The 22,255-nt window shown below is 36.7% G+C and overlaps 1 protein-coding gene across 2 annotated transcripts in view; it reads right to left on the bottom strand.

Moving 5' to 3' along the window:
* Positions 1-22,255, bottom strand: part of CWC27 (CWC27 spliceosome associated cyclophilin) — a 240,632-nt gene that overhangs the window by 186,609 nt on the left and 31,768 nt on the right. For both annotated transcript variants that reach the window (XM_060092935.1, XM_060092936.1), the window contains exons 9-11: positions 15,630-15,709; positions 14,618-14,651; positions 11,248-11,405 (exon numbers count right to left, since the gene is read on the bottom strand). In XM_060092935.1, coding sequence (XP_059948918.1) covers positions 11,248-11,405; positions 14,618-14,651; positions 15,630-15,709 — 272 coding nt within the window. The remainder of the gene's footprint in view (positions 1-11,247; positions 11,406-14,617; positions 14,652-15,629; positions 15,710-22,255) is intronic.

Below are 22,255 nucleotides of genomic sequence, written 5' to 3'. Positions count from 1 at the left end.
AATGATTAATAAAATTAAAAAAGTAAATGCTTATCTAAAAGGAAAAAGAAATTGGCAAGAAGTCATTATATAACTTTTGAAGTTAAGAAGACATTTTCTTAGAATCAAGGAAATCAAATATACAGCAAAGAACAAATCTAACTTCCTATCTACTGAGTACATATATCCCTTTGATCTAATGAATTTCTAGAACAAATTTAAAACACAAAAAGAAATAATTCAGTACTTAAGCTCACATGCCAATTAATAACTGCCTTTGACTATAAGAAAAGTACTTTTCAGTAGGAACAGAATCCTATCCATTATCATATAATAAATTTGAGGCTGTTTAAACAAGAAAATTCTTAAAGAAGCAGCTAAATCAACAATATAAATTTTAAAATGGAAAGCAAACTACGTTGACATCACAAAATTTGCAATTAGCAATACTAGAAAAATGTATTAAGGACCTTTAACAAAAAGAATTGAGTAGAAGATAATAAATATAAGTAAGGCTTATATTCATTCCCTCTCTGCCCACATTCCCACCTGAAAGAACTTACCCTACTCACAGCCCTGGAAGAAAAAGTCTTATTGTTTTTATTGGCTTACTGAAAAATAAATCAAATATAAAATGACATTAAAAATCTAGTAAGCCACTGAAGCTATACTTCAAAGTAATAATGGAAAACCTATTTAAGGTTTAACACTCACATATGTGCACTTAAATAGTATGCACATTGAAATCAATATAAATGTACACTTATATTGAATGAACTGATACACATGGTATAGCAATATCTAAATAATAAAAACTAAGGAGGAAGGAGACATCAAATATTACTACATATCAAAATTGGAAAAAAGGTAGGAAAGAAATGTAGTGAATTCTATGAGATTCTTCTTCAAAGTAGGTCATTACCGACTAGTTTATATTGTGTCTACTTTTAAAAAGACAAGCTTAAATAAAGACAAAGATGCAGTGAGGTTAAAAAAATAGAACAAAATCCACGTGTTTAGAAGATTAATGTTGATGAAACAATATATCAGTCATTCTTAAAAAGTTGTAGAACTTGTAGGAAAAGTGATTTTGGCTAGGAAAAGAGACCTTCTAACCTTGCCTCCCTATAGTAGAGTGACCGTTGTCTTCTACAAACGTCTGAGTCTAAAAAGGACAGATAATCTAGTTCCAAACTTGCTTTTTAAACTTATTTACCTTTATTCACCTATGTTCCCAACAGTAGGAAAAGGTTAAGTAACATGTATTTTCATCACTAATTAACTGGCTTCAAAAAATGAGCAAATCACGTTAGACCTACTGAATGAGATTCCCCCCCCCCCACCGCCCCCCGAGGGGAGTAGTCCTAGCATATGCATTTTGTAAAAGTCAAACAAATTTTTAAAATTTGTCCCCAGGCCATTTGGATATGTACCCTTGGTAGAGATGGAAGCAGTTATTTTAAGTAGTGTGGTAGCCTCTCTGATAAGATGATACCTGAATAAGGATTTGAATGAAGAGAAGGAATGGTTACTAAGAATATCTCAGAGAAGAACGTTTCAAGCTGAGGTAACCCCAAGTGCAGAGGCCTGAAAGATGAATGACCTTCATGTGTCTGTGGAACAGCAAGAAGAACAATATGCCTGGTGTGAAGTGAGCAACAGGAGTAAGGTGGATAACAGCTTGGCCAAAATGTGTAAGAAAGTGAGGACCAGAGCAGAGTGTGGAGGGATTGCCTTTGTTAAAAGAATATGGATTCAGATGTAGATGAGTAGATTTGGTGGTGGGAAAATGAGGAAGTTCTCCTGCTACTTCTGTTTCTGTAATGAATTAAGGAGCAACATGATCAGCCAAAAGTGAGAAGAGGGGTGGACATGTTGGGTGCTATTAATTCAGATGATTCTCTTCCAGGAACAATGAGAAAACCAGCTAAGAAAGCTATTTGAAATAATGAAGAAGCTATTCATTTCCTCCCTGCCCACATTCCCACCTTAGAGAACCTACCCTACTCACAACCCTGGAAGGAACAACCTTATACTATCAGTTAGGTTTAGGATCTGCCACACTTAACAGAAACCCCAAATAGTGTGGCTTCAACAATGTTAAGATTATTTTATTTCACATAGAAAAAGTCCTAGATAGGCAATCCAAGCGGGAATTGTAATTCCATGAAGTCTTCAAGGACCCAGGCTCCTTCAACCGCTCCATTCTGCCATCCATAACTCCAACCTGTGTACCAGGCTGATAGCAGGAGGAAGGGATGAAGGAGGGCTAGCCTCTTCCTTCTTTCCTTTATAAAAAGACCGCCTGAAAGTCTGACACACTTCTGTTTTATCTCACTAGCCAAAACATGGTCACAAGGCCATCCTTAGCTACAAAGGAGACTGGTGAATGTCTTTTAGCTAGGCAGCCACGAATCTAGCTAAAAATTTGGGTTCTCCTTACTAAATAAGAAGGGAAGGATAGATGATAGAGGGCCTATTTATTTCTGTCACACCCACATATCTCATGGCTTTTAACTCCCCCTCTGCTACCATTATCCTCTCTAATAATAAGACTGAATGGACACCTATCCCAAGCCAAGCCAATAAGATTCTCTCTCCCAAGAATTTGGGACACAGAAAGCAAGTCAATTTACTTCTGAAGAGCTGAAGTGCAAGAGGGAACAGACTAGAGCCTTACAGAGAAAACACAAGATTATAGAAGATAAGGGAACAATGAACAAAGGCAAGCAGAGAGTTGAGGCTGTAGAAGGAGAGAGAAAATATAAGTTTCTGACAACTTCCTTTCCTGTGAGGACTGTGTGCAATTCTTTTATCTGGATTCTACACAACTCCTCTATTCCCTTACATAGAAATCCCTTTACTTGAGATAATTTGACTTAATTTATGATTTAATGTTACGTGCATAATGTTATGTTTCTGCATCTTCTATGAAACTTGTAGAAGACAATCGTTATGTTCTTCTCCACCCCTTGTGTAAAGACTGATAAGATAGAATTTCCTTTAGAATTTTATACTTTTTAAAAGACTGAAATAATTAGGAATTGATACCTTTCTTTTTAAAATTCAGATAATGGCAATTATGTAACCCTTATTAGGTCTCTTTTGTCTTGTCTGCCAGGAAGATGATGAATAAATTTATTACACAGTCACAGGTACTTATAGCAATTCCTGGCTAGAGCACAGAGACTGTAGTAGATTGCACTACTATTTCTAAGCTCTCAGTGAAAGGTTTATACTTCACCATATGGACATCAGGCTTGGCCATATCATTTGCTCTGGCCAGTGAAATGGAGTGATTATGCCACTTCTAAGTAGAAGCTTTAAGAACTAGCATATGATTCATCATCACTCTTTTCCGCCTGCCATGCCTCTCAGAAAGAGGCCGTCCCTTCATCCTCAGCCCTTGAATGAAGATGACATGGAGCAGATGCACAGATCCCAGCAGGATGTAGCCACAGCAAGAAAACAAACACTAGTTTTAAACCACTGAGATATGGGGATTGTTTGTTACCATAACCTAACCTAAGTTGACTTATAAAGGGAACATTAAGTAAGAAACAATTCAGGATGTATGTTTATGTGTCAGGACGTCGATGTAAAACAGAAAGGACTAACAGGACAAAAATGTATGATGTAAGCACTAGGACTTTCCAGGGTTCCCATCTCAATGGTTATAACCACTACTTGGCCAGTTATCTAAGCCACAAAACAGAGTCATCTGGAATATATTTTTTTCCTTCAGGTCTCCTACATCCAATCTATTACCTCCTTAATATCTCTTGAATCCATCCCCACAGATACTACCTTAGTTAGTTAGATCCTTATTACCTCTCCCTTGGACTAATCTAATAATCCACTAATTTGTCTTTCTGCTTCAGTCTCCTTCCTCTAATCCACCCCCTACATTTATATAGAGTAATACATACTCCTAAAATGATGTTATACCTTGGCCAGAAACATTCCACATGAGACTTTACACTTTAGCTGGACACATATGAGTTGGCCCTGGCCAACCCCTCTCTAGGCTCCATAGAGGTGTCAGACCATTGCAGGTTCAGGTACAGGCTTTGCCACTTTTGGGCCATAAGCCACTTATCCTCTTCAAATCCAGTTTGTTTGTTCGTTTTCATTTGTAAAATGAGAATCATAATATAAACTGTAACTTGTAGCCTTGTTCTAGGGGTTAAATTAGAGAAATAAACTGCCTTGGCAAAATGTATTGCCTGGTCACACTGCAGAAGAACAATAAATACTTGTGGAATAAGAAAACAACTCTCTGGCTAGATCACCTATGAACACTTCACAGCCCTTATTTGCTTATACGACTGTCCCCCTTTACTAGAAACTAAGCAACTTGAGAAGAGGCTGAGCCTTTCTAATCTGAGCATCCTGGGACCTAGCACGGTGCCTGGTACAAAGGAGGAATTCAATTAATGTGCAAAAGCTAAGTGATCCCTGAAATAAAATCCCTGAACAGTTAGAGAAGGGAACAGAAAGAAAGGCTGGAGTCAGACAGAGTACAATCACTAATAACTATAAACCTTCCTCAGGCCCTTGTGTAACTTCATATGCTTTTAACTTTGTGCTAAACAAGAACTTGGTATCTTGGGTGGCTATTCTCTTCTGTATTTTACCCAAAGTATACTTGCCAATTTAATTTACAGGTGAATTCACAATATACCGATAAGGAAGGTAGGAAAGCAACGAATGTTTCAAAACTCTTCAGTGTGACTACATTTGTTCCAGGGTAGAGAACATTTCCTCAAATGCTGAATAACTTAAAAGAATGTTTTTCTGCACATAATCTCAATATTACATTTCAAATGTATAATTCCATTGCCTATAAACAACTGATACTGCAAGGTCAGTAGAATGTAACTCTCAAGGGTAACACAAATCAATACACTCTAAAGAGATGCAAACAGCTCTTCTCCCTTTTGACAGGAGAACCTCCCCCACGTATGTATTTCACTGCTTCCTGCCTGCCAAACAAAATCTAATTGTGAAAACAGTAGGGTTGTTGTATTTCCTAAGTATATAACTGAAGTTCAAGGATTTTTTTGTTTGTTTTATTTTGAAAGTGATTCCTTGGATATGGATTAAGGTTCTCAATGAACTAACTGGACATTTTTAAAGTGGTATTTTATTTCAAACAGCCCAAGAAACAGCTTTACCCAGAACATCCAAAAATTCTTGCTATAAATACCTAAAAAGAAGAAAAATGGAAGCTCTCCAGAAATGCCAGATGATGGTGTGGTTTATATTATAATTGTTACTATTCCAAAATTTTAAACATAACAGGTAAAGACAGCGGGATAAACCATCTAGTCTACATTGGGAGATTATGCAACACTAAAGGACTTGACAATGCTAAAATGTTAGTTCTTTTAAATAGTGGTTCCAAAAAATGGCTTATCGTACTAGCATTAGGATGAAACTTATGAGATTGCTGTATTTGACTATTCTTGATCTGCAAAAATGGCAATTTTATTTTTTATTTAATTAATTAATTTATTTATTGTTTTGCGGTACGCGGGCCTCTCACTGTTGTGGCCTCTCCCGTTGCGGAGCACAGGCTCCAGACACGCAGGCTCAGCGGCCATGGCTCACGGGCCTAGCTGCTCTGCGGCATGTGGGATCTTCCCGGACCGGGGCACGAACCCGTGTCCCCTGCATCGGCAGGCAGACTCTCAACCACTGCGCCACCAGGGAAGCCCAAAAATGGCAATTTTATATTCATCCCTTTTTAAACCTGGTATTTTAATCTTGTCCTGAAATATACATTGCCTACTTATCATCTATAATATTTTGCATGCACTTCTATTAGAGCACATGCCATACTGAATTGTAATTGTTTATATTTCTTATGCTATATTGTGAACATTTGTGGGCAGAAACCATTTCTCCTTTTTTTCATGTTCCTGGAGCCTGGCACTGTCTGGCATATAGCAGTTCTTGCACAGTAACTGACAGTAAGTGTAACACATATTTGAGAATAGAATGATAGGTTAAGAAAAAACATATAAAAAAGAAAAATCAAGTTCTAGTAAAAGTTAGTATGCAAACTAACTGCTACCAGACTGCTCCAAAGCTTAATATCTGCTGTTAAACCCAAATATTTTCTGAAAATACAGTATTTAGACCACTACTACTCTATATGAAAGAAATAATACCTGCAAATTTTCAGAGACCACTTACGCAATGTATAGATCTCGCATTTCTTTCTCTTCCTCTTTTTTTTACTGTCTGCTTCAGTTCAATACCTTGGGGCAACAAGGTGAAAGGAAGCAAAAATGCTCTAGCTGGTTAATTTCATTCCTTGCTTGTAAAAATTCTGAGGAAAGAGGGGGATTTCTTAGAGATGGTGATTCTAATGATTTAAATAGGGTTTTAGAATGCCTGTGGACTTCAACCTTTGTTATTGTACTATCTTTTAAATTTTGTACTATCATTTTTATATATGTACTATCTTTTAAACTTTTGAAACTTAAATATGACACAATCTTTTTGAATTTGCTAAAGCTAACCAAGTTTATGTATTAAGACAGCTTTGTACTTCCTAAAGTCTGATCATAAAGTAAGAGAAACCAGAATACAAAGTATATTAAGACTCAAAAAATTCCCTAAGGCTGAGAGAAAGCTTAATTAATATTTTTGAGAAGGCTAGAAATATTGGGGGGAAAAAGTATTCAAAGTTCCATAAGAAAACGTGGTCACATATTTCAAATTCAACAAAAGGAGACTTGAAAGATTAAAATTAGCAGCAGCTCATTTGGGTGTTCACCCAGGCCAAAGGAGGTATTTCTGATTGTATTATCCCTTGCTTCATAATTTAAAGTTCAATCCAACTCATTAGATTTCAAACTCAACTTCAATATTTATATTTAAATTTCTGATACTATCATATAAGATATTTCATATTCAGTCAACGTAACACAGCTCATGAGTAAAACACAAATTCTACTTGACTTTACCAAATAAGAGAATTGTTTTATGATATAGGAATAATGCCACAGTCAATAAATATGACAGGTAAACAACACAGCTGATCAAACCAGAACCTGTTCAAATACCAAAACTAACGTACTCTAGTTAACCTTGAAGGACTACTACCAAAACTAGTAATGGCAATTTCAGGGTATATGTCAAGATTTCTTTGATTTATATTTCATTTTGATGAAAATACTTTAGAAGAGTAATCACAATAAAATTAGAGATGACATAAATTACACAATAAAAGACAGAATTTCCATAAGGACTGTAAGCAGCACAACAAGCCACTGATTTTTTTACTCTCCAGTCTGCTTGCTACATCTGATTTTTACTGTTTAGCCATTTATTATAAATCTGTAAACAGATGCTAAAAACAAGTAGGGCAGACGACTCAATTTGGTTTATATGATTAACTTGCAGCAGGTGAGCTCCACCTGCAGGCAAAGAAAAGATTCTTTAGAGTAAGTTTTAAAACAGGACCTTCCAAAGAGGCTGTAACTACCGCCTTTCAGTTAACCTTGAGTGCCCATTAGAATAACCCGTGCTTTTTAAAACTTCTCATGGTCGAAAAATTCTGATCGACTTGATCAGGGGTGGGGCTTGTAAGGTGACTCAAATATATGGAAAACATTGAGAGACACTGATTTGAATCTTTACCAGCACACATCTTGAAAAACATTAGGAAAACTCAAATATCATTTTGTTGCTTCTAAAATGACTTCTCATTATACTGACCCTCTCACCTTTTTCAGAGATTAAACTGAGTTCAACTGATATAAATGTCTTATCTCTGTTAGACTACAAAAAAGACCTGAGGTGACCCTACAATTTTTAAAATCTACCTTTACATTATTCTGTGCCTCAGAAGTAATCAAGAGAGCAAGTGTTTGGTGGGGGTTGGGGTTCTTAACCCTTAGCTGCACATTAGAATATCTGGAGAGATTTTACAAAGTATTATTGCCCTAAATTAATGTTATGTTCTTGGAAGTTAGAAAACTGGTTACTATCAGGGGAGGAGGGGAGAAATAACCAGAGTAGGGCAAGAGGGAGACTTGTGGGTAATGGCAATTTTCTGTTTCTTGATCTGGGTGATGGGTATAGGGATGTATTTGGCTTGTAAAAATTCAGCAACCTGTGTATTTATTATATGTGCATTATGAAATATAGTTCATACAGATATAGTCTGTAAGTATACAGACTATATCTATACAGATATAGATAACTATACAGAAAGTTAAAAAGTAAAAATGCATGTGCCCAGGCTTCACTGCAGACCAAATGATTCAGAATCTTTGGGATTGGGAGCTGGGCATCAGTATTTTTTCTTTTCAACATTTCTCCAGTGAATCTAATGTGGAGTCAGGAGTGAAAACCATTCTTCTAATGAATCAGAAATGTATTCATTCATTTATTCGCCCACTCATTACACAAACTTTAATGACCAATTACCACATGCTTATTATACAAGACTCGGAGGACGTAAGACAGTCTCTGAAGGAGCTCATTATAGGCAACGGATAGTAGGCAAAGCAATAAATCTCATGTGATACATACAAGCAAGTTACTTATAAGACCTGGAGGAGAAAGTGATTTGTCAAAGAAGGATTCACTCTTTTTTTTTGTTCATTCATTTATATAAACATCTGAGTACCTATGATGTTTGACCACAGGTAAATGGACACAATCTCTGCCTTTAAGAAAATTACAGTATAAGAGTACACAAGGAAGAAAAAAATGTATAACCAGATGTCATAATATCACTGAAGTATGAAAAAGGTGCTATGGGAATACCCTGGGGAGTCAGAAGTTGCTGACCTTGGAGCTAAGATGATACAAACTTGAACTAGTCCAGTGGCACTGGTGGTAAAAATTAGTATTCTAGAGAAGTGCTTCTCAAACTTTAATGTACAAGTCACCTGAGGATCCTATTAAAACACAGATTCTGATTCCGAAAGTGTGAGGTGGGGTCTGAGACTTGGCATTTCTAAAAAGATTCCAAGAGATACTAATGCTATTGGTCCACAGGTCACAATTTAAGTAGCAGGTTCTTGAGGAAGATGGTTTTCAAGAGGGAGAAGGCAAAAAATGCCAAATTCCACAGCAGAGACACCAGGAAAAACAAAAACTGGAAAGTAGCCATTAGATTTGTCAAGTACATGGCCTTAGGGAGAGTAGTTTCAGGGCAGTGATGAGGGAAAAGCTAAATGATGTGTATTTAAAAATAAATGGGAACTAAGGTGGTGGGGACAGGAAATAATGAAGTGGTGTTTTTGTTTTCACTCTCGAATGCTGGCAGAGGCTTAAGTCTATCCACAAGCTGCAGGAAAGGAATGAGTGAAGAGAGAAAACTAAAGACAAAGCAAAGAGGATGGAATCATTTTGAACGGGTAGAGGGATTCCTCCCTTTAAAGCAGAAGAGAGGGGGCTTCCCTGGTGGCGCAGTGGTTGAGAGTCCGCCTGCCGATGCAGGGGACACGGGTTCGTGCCCCGATCCCGGAAGATCCCACATGCCGCGGAGCGGCTGGGCCCGCGAGCCATGGCCGCGGAGCCTGTGTGTCCGGAGCCTGTGCTCCGCAACGGGAGAGGCCACAGCAGTGAGAGGCCCGCGTACAGCAAAAAAAAAAATAAATAAATAAAAATAAAGCAGAAGAGAGGGAGATAAGAATTGGTCTGAATAGGTACAGTGAAAAGTGAAAAGAATAAGAGTTGAAGAAGTTACTCTTGTTTCACAGAACAGGAAGCCAGGTGACCTAACGAGAGAGAGTGAACCTGAGGTTGAAGGGAAGCACTGGAGGCACAGCTGAGGCTGGACTTGTCCACGGCTGTGTGATTCTGCTCAGCAGCATTCAGTAGTCAAGGTATAGGCTTACAGAAAGTGGACTGGATAAGAAAGAGTGAGACTGATGCGTTTAGAAAAGGAGGGAGGCAAGGGACAGAAATCCTTAAGAAATCAGAATAAGTACAATGAAAGAAAAGAGAGGAGAGAAGGTAAGAAGAGCTTTGGATTTTTTCCTCTTGAACCCCTAAGTACTTTTCAATAGAACAATTAGGGAAATAATCTACTCTATGTAAATTTGTTGAAAATTATATTGTTAAATATCATTCCCCAATATAAATATTAAGTACTCAAGAAACCTGCTTGTAGGTTTACTATCCAAAGTGATAAGCAGCTTTAACAGATTCCAGATGTTTCTTTACAAATAGAAGCAATGCCACAAATTTTCAGTAAAATCCTACTGTGAATGGCTCCTTGCCGAAAAGGCTGGGAGGCTAGTCTAGTCCCTGATCCTACTGCTTGAATCAGAAAATGACTGAAGGATAATGGAGTACTTCAAGCACATACAGATGAACAGCTTATATATACCAAGAGCACTGATTTTTTTAATAGATAATGATTTCACACTGACATCCTATCTGGCTGGCAGGTATACCCATTATAATTCAACTTAGACTGAGCAGTGATTTTCCTTGAAATATAATTATCCTTTTTTACCACATTACAATTTTTTAAGACTCTTAGAAGTTTTTCTGTTTTTTTTAACAAAAAATTAACATGACACAAACTATAGTGAAGCTGGTATAACTGACTGAAAGCACTAATGATTTCAGACATTTGCTGAAATTTCTTTTATGATATCACTAAGATTAGGGGGGATAGACAGTATAAATCAAACTTGAAAAGACATTTAAGAGGGTTTTCAGGCCCATACATTTCTTAAACAGTTTAGACAAATTTTACTCAAACCTGAGGATGTCTCTTTTTGTTCCATACAGTTGCTTTACTGCTTTTGTTGGTTTTAAACAAACACAACCTTCCACATCTAGCTAATATATTGTTTGTCCCAAATATAAAAACAATTTAGAGGCTTTTAAAGAAGAGATCAGAGAGAAATGAACTGGAATTTGACTCACATGACCATTGCTGTAAATAAAATTGGTCTATTTTCTTTTAGGCCTCTGAATGGGCTAATTTAGCATGACTGGTATATATATCAAACATTATGAAAATAGTATTTTAGAAAGTAAGTTGAATAAAGGGCTCAATCTTAATTTAAAATTAAGTATAAAATGACAAAAACTCTGATACTTCCCTAGATGGGAAGGAAATCCAAAAGAGGAGATATATGTATATGTATGGCTGATTCACTTTGGTGTACAGCAGAAACTAACACAACATTGTAAAGCAACTATACTCTAACAAAAATTAATTAAAAAACAAAAACAAAAGCAAAAACAGAACTCTGATACTTAGAAGCACAACGCTTGACTCACCTGCGGCTAACTGATTTCTTCTCCACTTCACTCTCCCCAGCTGTCTTAACATTTGCACTTGTGCCCTTTTTTAACTTTTTTGCAATTCTTTCTCTTATCAGGTCCTTCTCATCACCATCAACATATTCGTCATGCTCTGCACTTCCATATTCTCCATCCTGTAAAAATTGAAATGGAGTATTTGCTGGGCATTCCATTTTCTTCTTTCATTTCCAGAGGTCCATCTCAAACTCTCCTTGTTGCATTTTAGACCAGGTTTATTTTTTGTTTCGTTTTGTTTTGAACTAGTGAGGGCTTGAAGAATCTGCTACAGGCAGGAATACCCCCTGGGATCTGCTCTAGGCTGGCTATTTAAGTACTGTATAGCCCAGTAAGGGTTGTTGCTCGATCCACACCCAGCTCCTCTGCACAGCAGACTATGCTCCCTCTGGATCACCCAGGATATTGTCTATCTACATTCCTATTCCTTCCCAGTAGGAAATGTGGCTTTTGGAGGCAGTTGGCCAGCATACTGACCTCACCCAGGGATTAATGCAAGTAAAAGAGGTGGAGGTAGAGAAACCGATATTTCTTCTTACAATCTAAGTCATAGCAATCACTCCTCAGCTCAAAACCCTCCAGTGGATTCCCAACTCACTCAAACCCCACACAATCTGGACCTCCCTGACATAATCTCCTACAACTCCAGGCCAGCAACACTAGCCAACTTTGGAGTTGCTCTTCTCTCCAGCCTGAAACTCTCCTATTCCATGTATCTGCATTGCTGACTCTTTCATCTCCTTCAGGTCTCTGCTCAAATGCCACCCTTTTGGTGACACTTTTCTTGATCCCCCGAATAAAATGGCAGAGCCGCCCACCCACCTCCAGTACTCTCTATTCCCCTCCCCTATTTTATTTTTCCTCAAAGCATTTATCACTCATACTATACATTTTAATTATTTATGTGATTATTGTCTCTCTCCTATAATCAGAGGAAGGAGTCCATTAGAACTAAAATTCTGGATTGTTTTGCTTATTGTTAAATCTTCAACTTCCAGAATAGCTCCCAGCATCAAGAGAGCGAGCAATGGAGGGAGAAAGGTGGAGAGAGAGGGAGGGAAGAGGGTAGAGAAGGAGAAGGAAGAAACTACCCAAGTGGATCTTTTTCTCTTGTGATTCTCTAACCAGGTGAGTCATGATGAGGCAGGATTCTTAACTTGAGGCTTGTGGACCTTAGAGCAGTGGTTCTCAAAGTCTAGTCCTCAGGCCATAAAACATGGATTGGCTCTCAAAATGTAAAATCCTAGCCCTCATCTCAGTATTACTGAACCAGATCTCTAGGGATGGAAATTGTGGGTGTTTTCAATGAGATGTTTAAGAAATTCTTTAGCCTTAAAACTTGATAACCACTGACCTAGGTCTTCCATGCTTGGTCCTCAGGAGATATAAAAAAAAAAAAAAAGCCCTGCAAATTCATAAAATTTTGTTTGTGGATGTAATATATTTCCTGGGAAGAAGGTCTGCAGTCTTAGTGATTGCAAAGGATCTTGGGACACAAAACAGATTAAAAACCATACAGTGTCCTTAGATGACCTCACTCCCTCAAGACCATAAGAACATAATTTTACATTAGGCCTTGAGCCTATCTTCCAGATCCATATTAATGTCACACAGATTTCTCCAAGTTATCTGAATCTCAAAATGCACATTATTAAGCACATTATTTGTCATTGTTCTCCCCACCTATCTTTTTTTTTTTTTTTTTTTTGCGGTACGCGGGCCTCTCACTGTTGTGGCCTCTCCCGTGGCGGAGCACAGGCTCCGGATGCGCAGGCTCAGCGACCATGGCTCACGGGCCCAGCCGCTCCATGGCATGTGGGATCTTCCCGGACTGGGGCATGAACCCGTATCCCCTGCATCGGCAGGCGGACTCTCAACCACTGCGCCACCAGGGAAGCCCTCCCCACCTATCTTTTGTACCCATCTAACAAGTTGCACAAATCAGAAACCCTGTGGTTGTCCTAGACTCCTCCTTCTCCCTCACCTCATAGTATGGAATCAGTCACCTCTTAGACCTCTTTCAAATCTGTCTCTCTCCCATCTCACACCTGTGGTCTTCTATCGAGCTCTCCTCCTGGCATAGTTTCCCAACAGATCTCCTTGACTCCAGCCTATTTCTTCTAATTTGTCCTCTCTAATATTGCCAACAGTGATCTTCCTAAAATGCAAAGTTGACCATATACTCTTCCTTTTAACTAATATCCTTCAGCTGTTTCTCATTACTTTGAGGATGAAATTCAAACTTCTCCCCATAGCCCAGGAAGCTCTGTAATATTTGGCTTCTTCCTCCCACTCCAACCTCACCCACTCTCCCTCCTGTCATGACGCTCTGGTCACACTGGTTTGCTTTCAGCTCCTGGAACACATCAAACTCTCCTACCTCAGAGCCTTCTGTACATGTAGTTCCCTCTACCTTTAACACTCTTCTTCCCTGCTCCTCACAAGGCAGGTTCCTTCTCAAACTTTAATCTTAGCTTGTACTTCCTAAATAAGGTATACTCTCTCCTTGTTACCATGTGTTAGCATATGCTGTTCTCTGAGGAATCCCACCCTTCACCAGTTCCTTTTTTGATCTAGTTAACTCCTAATTCTCCTATAAGACACAACACAGCATCATCTCTTCCTGGAAGGTTTTCTTGACCAGGTTAGATAGCCATCATTTCTTTATAATATATAGTCAGAGAGAATCCTCTCTTTTGACTATGGTAATAGATGAAGCTGTGTTCTTGCATGGACAGTTATGTACTTCCTTCTGTACAACACACAGATCAATGGGTGTTTATATAAAGTGGTAAACGAATGACTTGAAAAACTTGATCTCTCATACATAAAGGAAACTCTGCCTTCTGTTTTATCAGCTTTAATAGCCAGTACAAGTAATGAAGAAAGGTCACTACAGTCTTGAGAGAGAGAATCTTCCAAAATGTGTGTATGAAGAAGGAAACTACCATAAATGACTGGTATCCAAGTATTTCCCATACATCATGTAGGATATCATGCATCAACATTTAAACTTTTATCATAACAAAATAAAATCAATGACATCTAAATTTTGAGTATTCATGTTATGTTATGTGACAGAGAGAAAAAACAGGCTAGAAATTCATATGTAAGATTCTGATTTTGTAAGGAGACACACACATACTATGAAGGAAAATTCCAATATCAAAATACATATTTTTCAAATCTTTCCAATTTTTTTCAAAATTTTCATATATAATTATAAAAGGTAATACATATTACCTTTTAGGAAAAATAATTTAATCATTTGTAAAGATTTTGAATTTTCTATAAATCGTTCAACTATATTTATACTAAAATTAATACTCACATCATCTGAATCTCCTGCTGCATCCCCTTTTTCACTACAAAAAAAATAAGGAAAAAAAATTTTAGCTTCAAAATGAAAATAACAAAATTATTCAATTATACAAAAATTTAGAATATTTTGCTGGGATTAATAGTTCAAAAACACTTCAACACAGGAATTTCAGAATGGCATTGTAGAGCAAATAGAAACATTCTAAAGGGAAGTTGTTTTTATACATAGAATAAAAGGTATGCTCCATTAGCACAAATACAAATTCACTAGAATTTTTTTTTAAAAAGCAAACAACCAATAGTGTTATTTTCATGAACAAAAGGCTGGAGACAACAATTTCTTCTATTGGCTTGACGTATTCAGGCTGAAGAAGCCAAATCCTTCAAATAAAAGGATATTAAGAAAAGATTGTTTTAATATGGAATTCTAAAAAATGAGCTACAATAGTGAGTACAATAGTATTTTAGTCCCCTTTTGAGACACTGGCCCAGTGAATCATGTGCAATTATATTTAACAGTAAGACATCTTCCCTTATCAAAGAGAAGCAACAAAATTTTTCTGAGAACTCCTGAAATATGTAAGGAATAATACTCAGTGAATTGGCCCAAAATGTGGTGACTTCTTCACAAAACCCTTCAAATCTGATTTGCTTACTCATGATTCTGAGACAAAAATTATGCAAGGAAAAAGTTAGCAAAGAAATTTTCAATTAAACATTAAATTGTTAAAGCAGACAGTTTCCTAGTATTCAAACTATCCCAAGATTTAAAAGTTTAACAGCGAATTTTAAATTTAATTAGTTCAGCAGAGGTTGATAGATAGCAAGGAGAGTGAATGTGACTACAGTGATTCTCTCCATTATGCTAGTAGCTCTACTACCCCCATTATCAAAATGCTTTAGTTTTTTGGTTGGGTTGACAAAATTTGCCTTATGAGAACTGACTGTTTACTACAAAGGAAGCAAGAAAATGATCTGAGCCAGACAATAAGAACTTAGGGTCACACTAGCACCATGCTAACCTTTCAACAGCTGGAACAGAGCTGAGATGTGGATCATCCTTAAGCAAGTCATGACTACTTTTGCTTTTTCCCTTCATGCTCTAGAAAGGAATGTATGATATAATCATGAGTGGAGAAAAAATAGTCTTCCAAAAGGACAAGTTAACACATTTACGTAAAAATCTAGTACTGATATAATGTGGTTAGCAAAATATATATGTTCCTGAAAATTTGAGTATAAACAAAAGCTTTATAAATAGCAATCTTATTCTCCCATTGACTAAAAATATTTTAGAAATATCTTTCTTTCAAAAAGTGATATATCCTTAAAAATAAGTTTATTGATTACTATTTCCAAACACTAAACCCTCATTGTGATTTACCACTAATTAATTTTTGACCGATATATTAAAACTTAGAAGATAGATCACAAAAGTAATTTGAAATAAACACACACTACTATTCTTCAAATATACTGTCTATACTGCACAGAATCACTTTAAAAATGTACCCAAGCAACCAGATGAGAGCACTTACAAGGTGCTATTTAACATATGTAAAAGAGCCTTTCATGTATGACAATATTCATCAATGACCTAATATTTATTAAATACTTTAATTTCAAAGTTCATGTTCTCAATAAATTTATATTTTAGTAGGGAAACAAGACATAGTAAGATATAAGAAGTAGAACTATTAAAAACACTACTACTACTATTATTCTAATTTATTAAATATATACTTTGTGTCAGGCACTGTGCTACAGTACAATATTCCCATCTTTCAATTCCTCCTGTCCCCAAATGAAAGTAAATAAGGTGGGCATTATTAGCCCCATTTTACAGAGGGAAAATAAAGACTTAGAGAGATTAGCAATTTACTAAAGGTCACAAAGCTAGTGGTATAGGATCTAGGATTTAAATACTGGTCTGTCTCACAATGATATAATAAATCCATTTTTCTTTTCCTAGAGGCCCCTATGAACCCAGAACAACTGGCCTTGTTTCAGAGCTGCAGACTATCCTACAGACTTCTCCACCACAAGGTATGAAAACTTCAAATTTATACCTTGTATCTCGAGGTGGAAAGCTGCTCACCATCCCCAACTAATCACATAAGAGTGAAGAGTATGAAGTTAGAGTTGACAGGAAGAAAACAAAAATTTCTTTCTATTTTGAAGGAACATTTTATTTTGAAAAATTCATCACAAAATGTGTTAACTAAAATTTTTAAATGTCAGATACAGGGAGGTAAAAATACCTCTTTCTCTTTAGCCCCATTCTTGACTGTTTAACAGCTCTGGGAACAGACTTCTAAATTTGACAGGCTTTACTTTGAGGCAGATGTATACTTTCTGAAATTTATTTCCATGATGAAAATAATGGATTTTTAAATTTCTGTATTAACATGGAGTACTCCACATTTTCAAGACTTAATCAGTTTAAACATGCTTATAGTCTAGTTTCAAAAGGCAAAACAAAAACTTTTCTCAAACAGTTAATCTAAAGATACTATTATCTGTAATTTTAAAAAGTTGTAGAATCTGAATTATGCAATTAAAATATATTTCTAATTCCATAACCTTACACAAACCAAGGAGTAATAAAAAGACAAAACATCAAAGAATTACTTGATGTTTGTCTAACAATTAAAACTGTTCAAAAACCAGAAGATGGTATAGTAGAAAAAACACAGGAAAAGAAGATAAGAGTTGGACCAAATGAGTTTTAAAATCTAGTATTCAGTAATTCTATGGGTTTTAGTCCAAAACGTGTACCATTTGAGGAAAGAGAATGACCTCATCTGACCTCAGAAATTCTGCTTACAAAATGGAAATAATAATAGCAGCCTTGCTTACTTCATACAAGAGAACTAAACGAGATATGTACAAAAGTGTACAAGTGAATATAAAATGACCTCAACTAGAATAAAACTTGAATATCTTTTTTTCATGCTTTCCTTCCTAATATTTCTTCCTCTTGTGTCTTCAGCCATCAATGTTTATTTTCATCTATTCTAAGAAATAGTCCCTTATTAATTCTCCCCATGTGCCTCCCTCATGGGAGTCACAGTCAAAGACATTACAGCCAGAGTTGGCCTCAGACCCTCTTGACCAGCCTCTTAGTAACATATCAGAAAATGAGAGCTGCACTAATAAATAACAGGAGTAAGATTAGAATTCAGGTCTCCAGGCTCTCGGTCCATTAACAAGCTCTACTATTTCATTTACTTGTAAATGTTAGTTTACAATTGTTAGTTTAATTAACATTAAAAAAATGTGTTCTTGTTTATCTCCCAAAACTTAAACCAGCTTAAAGGGAAAAAAAGAAACTTGTCTTGCATTAACTTTAAATAAGACTGTACAATAGAAGAAAACTAATTAATCTGAATAATCATTACCATTTCAAATTTTAATTGTTTTAAATTAACATAGAAATATATGATCAAAAGCCATTTTTCAGATGTCCCTTCCTACTACAGTAGACTTTGAATCCTGCAGGCAGAGGAAACAAATTGTGGAAGAGCTGTAGAAATTGGGGATAGTCTCAAAGAGGATAAAAATGAATTCAGATATTTCTCTTTCATGCCTACTCTTTCTGAATGGCCTATTTTAAGGTTGTTATTTATACCATCAGGTAACAATAATTTTAGAGGAAGAAGAAACACCTAATATATTTTTAAACAATTTTTGAAAAAATTACATAAAAGCAGCTGGCTCATTAAAGAGTGTAGGGATGAACAAAATACTAAATATATTTAGGGAACACAATGTAAGAAGCGCCACAGTAAATTCAAAACTGTCTGTAAGCAAATCTGAAAATGAACATCAAAGGGGATGTGGGAAAATTATATTATCTGCCACTTCACACCCAAGAACACAGAGGCAGTGAAACAGTGGGAACTAAACAGAGTACAAATGGAAAGAAAGAAAGCAAGAGGCATAGTGGTACAGAGGAACAACACAGGTCAAGAAGTGGGAAGGTCTGAGTCTCAACCTCTAACTATCTCTGTGTGATGGTTAATTTTATGCTATGGTACCCAAGTTGTTTGGTCAAACATCAGCCTAGATGTTGCTATGAAACAGGTTTTTTAAAGATGTGATTAGCACTTAAATCAGTAGACTTTGAGTAAAGCAGATTATCCACCAAAATGTAGGCGGGCCTCATCTAATCGGTCGAAGGCCTTAAGAGCAAAGACTTTCCCAAGCAAGAAGCAATTTGGCCTCAACACTGTAACACAAAAATTATGCCTGACTTTCCAGCCTGAAAATTTTGGACTCAAGAGTAACATTCACTCCACCCTGAGTCTCCAGCTTGCTGGCCTACTCTACAGATTTTAGACTTGCCAGCCCCCACAAACATATGAGCCAATTCCTAAAACTCAAGCAATCTATCAATCTTAATCTCTACTTCTCCCCCTCTCCTATATGTGTGTGTGTGTATGTGTGTGTGTATATACACATATACACACACACACTGTCTCTCTCATGAACCCTATTACATTCTGTGACCTGTAGCACAGAACCAGAAAACTTAGTAGTTTGGGGGGAAAAAAAGATCTTACAGGCCACTTAATCTAGTCTCCACACAATGCAGGAATCTCCTTGACATTACTGCTGACTATCAACCAGTGTCTCCACACCTGAAAGGAGCTTAATAGTCACACACACACACACGAAAGTCACCCCTTTTTAAATGGCTTCTATTATTGGACAACTCACTCTCTAACTGGAGAAAAAAACAATCTGTGTAATTTTCAACCATCCAACTAATCCTAGTTGTACTTTCTAGAACTAAAAATGAACTACAAACAATTGCTGTTATCAGGAATATTCCATACAGTTTAGTTTAGATACAAATAAATTGGTAGGCAGAGTAACAGCCCCTAAAGATGTCCACTTCCTGATCCTCAAAATCTGTATGTTCCTTGACTTGGCAAAAGGGATTTTGTGGATAAATTAAGAATTTTCAGATGAGGAGATTATCCTGGATTATCAGGGTGGGTCCAAGGTAATCACAAGAGTCTTTATAAGAAAGAGAGAGGCAGGAGAGTCAGGTGCAGAATGAAGAAAGATAAGAAAGCCTTGACCTGCTATTGCTGGCTTTGAAGATGAAGGAGTCGTAAGCCAAGGAATATAGGCAGTCTCTAGAAACTGGAAAAATAAGAGAATGGGTTCTCCTCAGAGCCGCCAGAAGGAAGGCAGCCCTGCCAACACCTCGATATCTAGTCCAGTGAAACCTGTTTTGGACTTCTGGCCTCCAGAACTGTAAGATACTAAATTTGTTTTGCTTCAAGTCACTAAATTTATGGTAATTTGCTACAGCAGAAATATGAAACGATTACAAATATATTAACATTTTAAAAAATTAAATATAAGCAACTAGAAAGATAAGCAAATCAAAGTTTAATACAATTTAATGGGGCAAAAACATTTTATAACATAGACTAGGGAATTCCCTGGCAGTCCAGTGGTTGGGACTCTGTGCTTTCACTGTTGAGGGTGCGGGTTCAATCCCTGGTCAGGGAACTAAGATCCTGGAAGCCATGCACTGCAGCCAAAAAATAATTTTTTTTAAAAGGGACTATTTAACACTGACAAGCTCTGTACAAATGGCCTAGCAGCATTCTCCAAGTCAGGCCCAACCCACCTCCCAAATTTTGAGAAAACTTAAATTTCACAGGATAAATGAGAATAAGACAAAGACCTTCTTTATTCTCAAAAGTGATGCATTTGTCTATTGGTATACCTTTTTCTGGGTAAGAAAATAGCTTTTTTATAACTTTGGATTTGAAGTTAAAATGCTAACATATACTATAGTAAGAGAACTATTGTGTATCAATGTGAATGTGGCACAAATTAATCACTATTTTCAAATTTAGCTATTGAGATACTTTTATACTGGACCTACCATTTAACTTGCCTCAAGAAAACTACTTGTCTGATTGTAGCTTTTACTTGAAAAATACTTTCTGACATTTGTATTTAAGTCATACACAAAGATTCAGGGGTGAACTTTAAACCAATACAGACATTTGAATGAAACTGTTATTTAAGAAAGAAATATGAAGGGGAGGATCTTCCAGATAAAAACCTTTCAAATATTTGAAGCCTAGGATCACATTTTCACTTAGTTTTTACTTCACCAAAGTATATCCAGTCCTTAAGCATTCCCCGAGTAAGATGTTTTTTGGCATCATCCCCATCCTCCTCATGACCCTCTGTTCCTCTGGATACATCTAGTTTGTCAGTATCCTTCTTTTTTTTTTTTTTTTTTAAATTTATTTTTTTTAACTTATTTATTTTTGGCTGTGTTGGATCTTAGTTGCTGCATGAAGGCTTTCTCTAGTTGCAGAGAGCAGGGGCTACTCTTCATTGTGGTGCGCCTGCTTCAGTAGTTGTGGCTCGTGGGCTCTAGAGCACAGGCTCAGTAGTTGTGGTGCACGGGCCTAGCCGCTCTGCAGCATGTGGGATCCTCCCGGACTAGGGCTCGAACCCGTGTCCCCTGCATTGGCAGGCAGATTCCCAACCACTGCACCACCAGGGAAGCCCCAGTATCCTTCTTAAATGTGTTCAGAACTGAACAAAATGCTGCAAATGTGATCCCCCCAAATGCAAAGAATGTTAAATTCCTTATTCCAGAGACTTCATTCTTAGTAATTCAACTAGGGCTTACAGGCTATTAAGTTTTACACCTATTCAGCTGACTTCATGAAACTAAAGTACAGAATATACACATACTCTTATTACATTTTAACTTATTAGTTCAAATAATCAGGCACAGGTTGACAACAAAGCACTCTTTGGGCAGAAGTATTCAATCAGCTATAAATCCATCTGACTGTACTATCTCCCAGATCACATTTCCTCATGTTGTCCATAGAATATCATGAGAGACTCTGACAATGTGCTTTCCTGAACTCAAGATATGTTATTATGGCATCCTCCTATCATGCAATCCTATCAAAAAGGAAATGAAGTCAGTCTGGCCAGTCACTTAACCAGGGTCTCAGTTTCCTCATCTATAAAGAAAGGAAGTTGGACTAGATCCCTTTGAGCTATAAAATTCTATTATTCTAAAAGAGATTTTATCAGGTAGTAGAAAGATACTGAAATAAATAACAAAAGAAAGCTAACCCATGGGAGAGAGGCACCTTGTCATGAATAATGAGTGGGGTGAAGCAGTGTCTGTAATCCCACGCTGATAATTCATAAACCAGAGGGGACTCTATCTTATTTCTACTTCCACATAAAGTAAAGCCTCAATTCAGACTTTACCAATTACTAACTTGTGATGTTAGGTTCTGGAATAAAGATTAACACTGTGGAGTCACTGGAAAAAGAAACTTGATAAGCAAATGAATAATGAAACAATTATTTGCAAGCCCTCTAGAAATATTTAATTTCATGCAACCACTGAAACTGCAAATTGTTCTCAGTCATTGTGAAAGACACTGACTTGACTTTGGCTCTAGTTATTTACACTTAAAAAACAGTAAGGTTAAATTTTTAAAAATATATTATTCAGTCACATTTTTCTAATACTCAGGCTAGCCTTCCCTTTTCTGGCCAAAGTTTCATTTTACCCAAAAGGTAAAATGTATTTGAAGGATGCCTATAGTCTGAAGAAGAGTACAAAAGCAAAATA

The sequence above is a fragment of the Mesoplodon densirostris genome, chromosome 3 (genome assembly GCF_025265405.1).
Source record: "Mesoplodon densirostris isolate mMesDen1 chromosome 3, mMesDen1 primary haplotype, whole genome shotgun sequence".
Lineage (NCBI taxonomy): Eukaryota > Metazoa > Chordata > Mammalia > Artiodactyla > Ziphiidae > Mesoplodon > Mesoplodon densirostris.
This window is presented reverse-complemented; position numbering and strand designations above follow the sequence as displayed.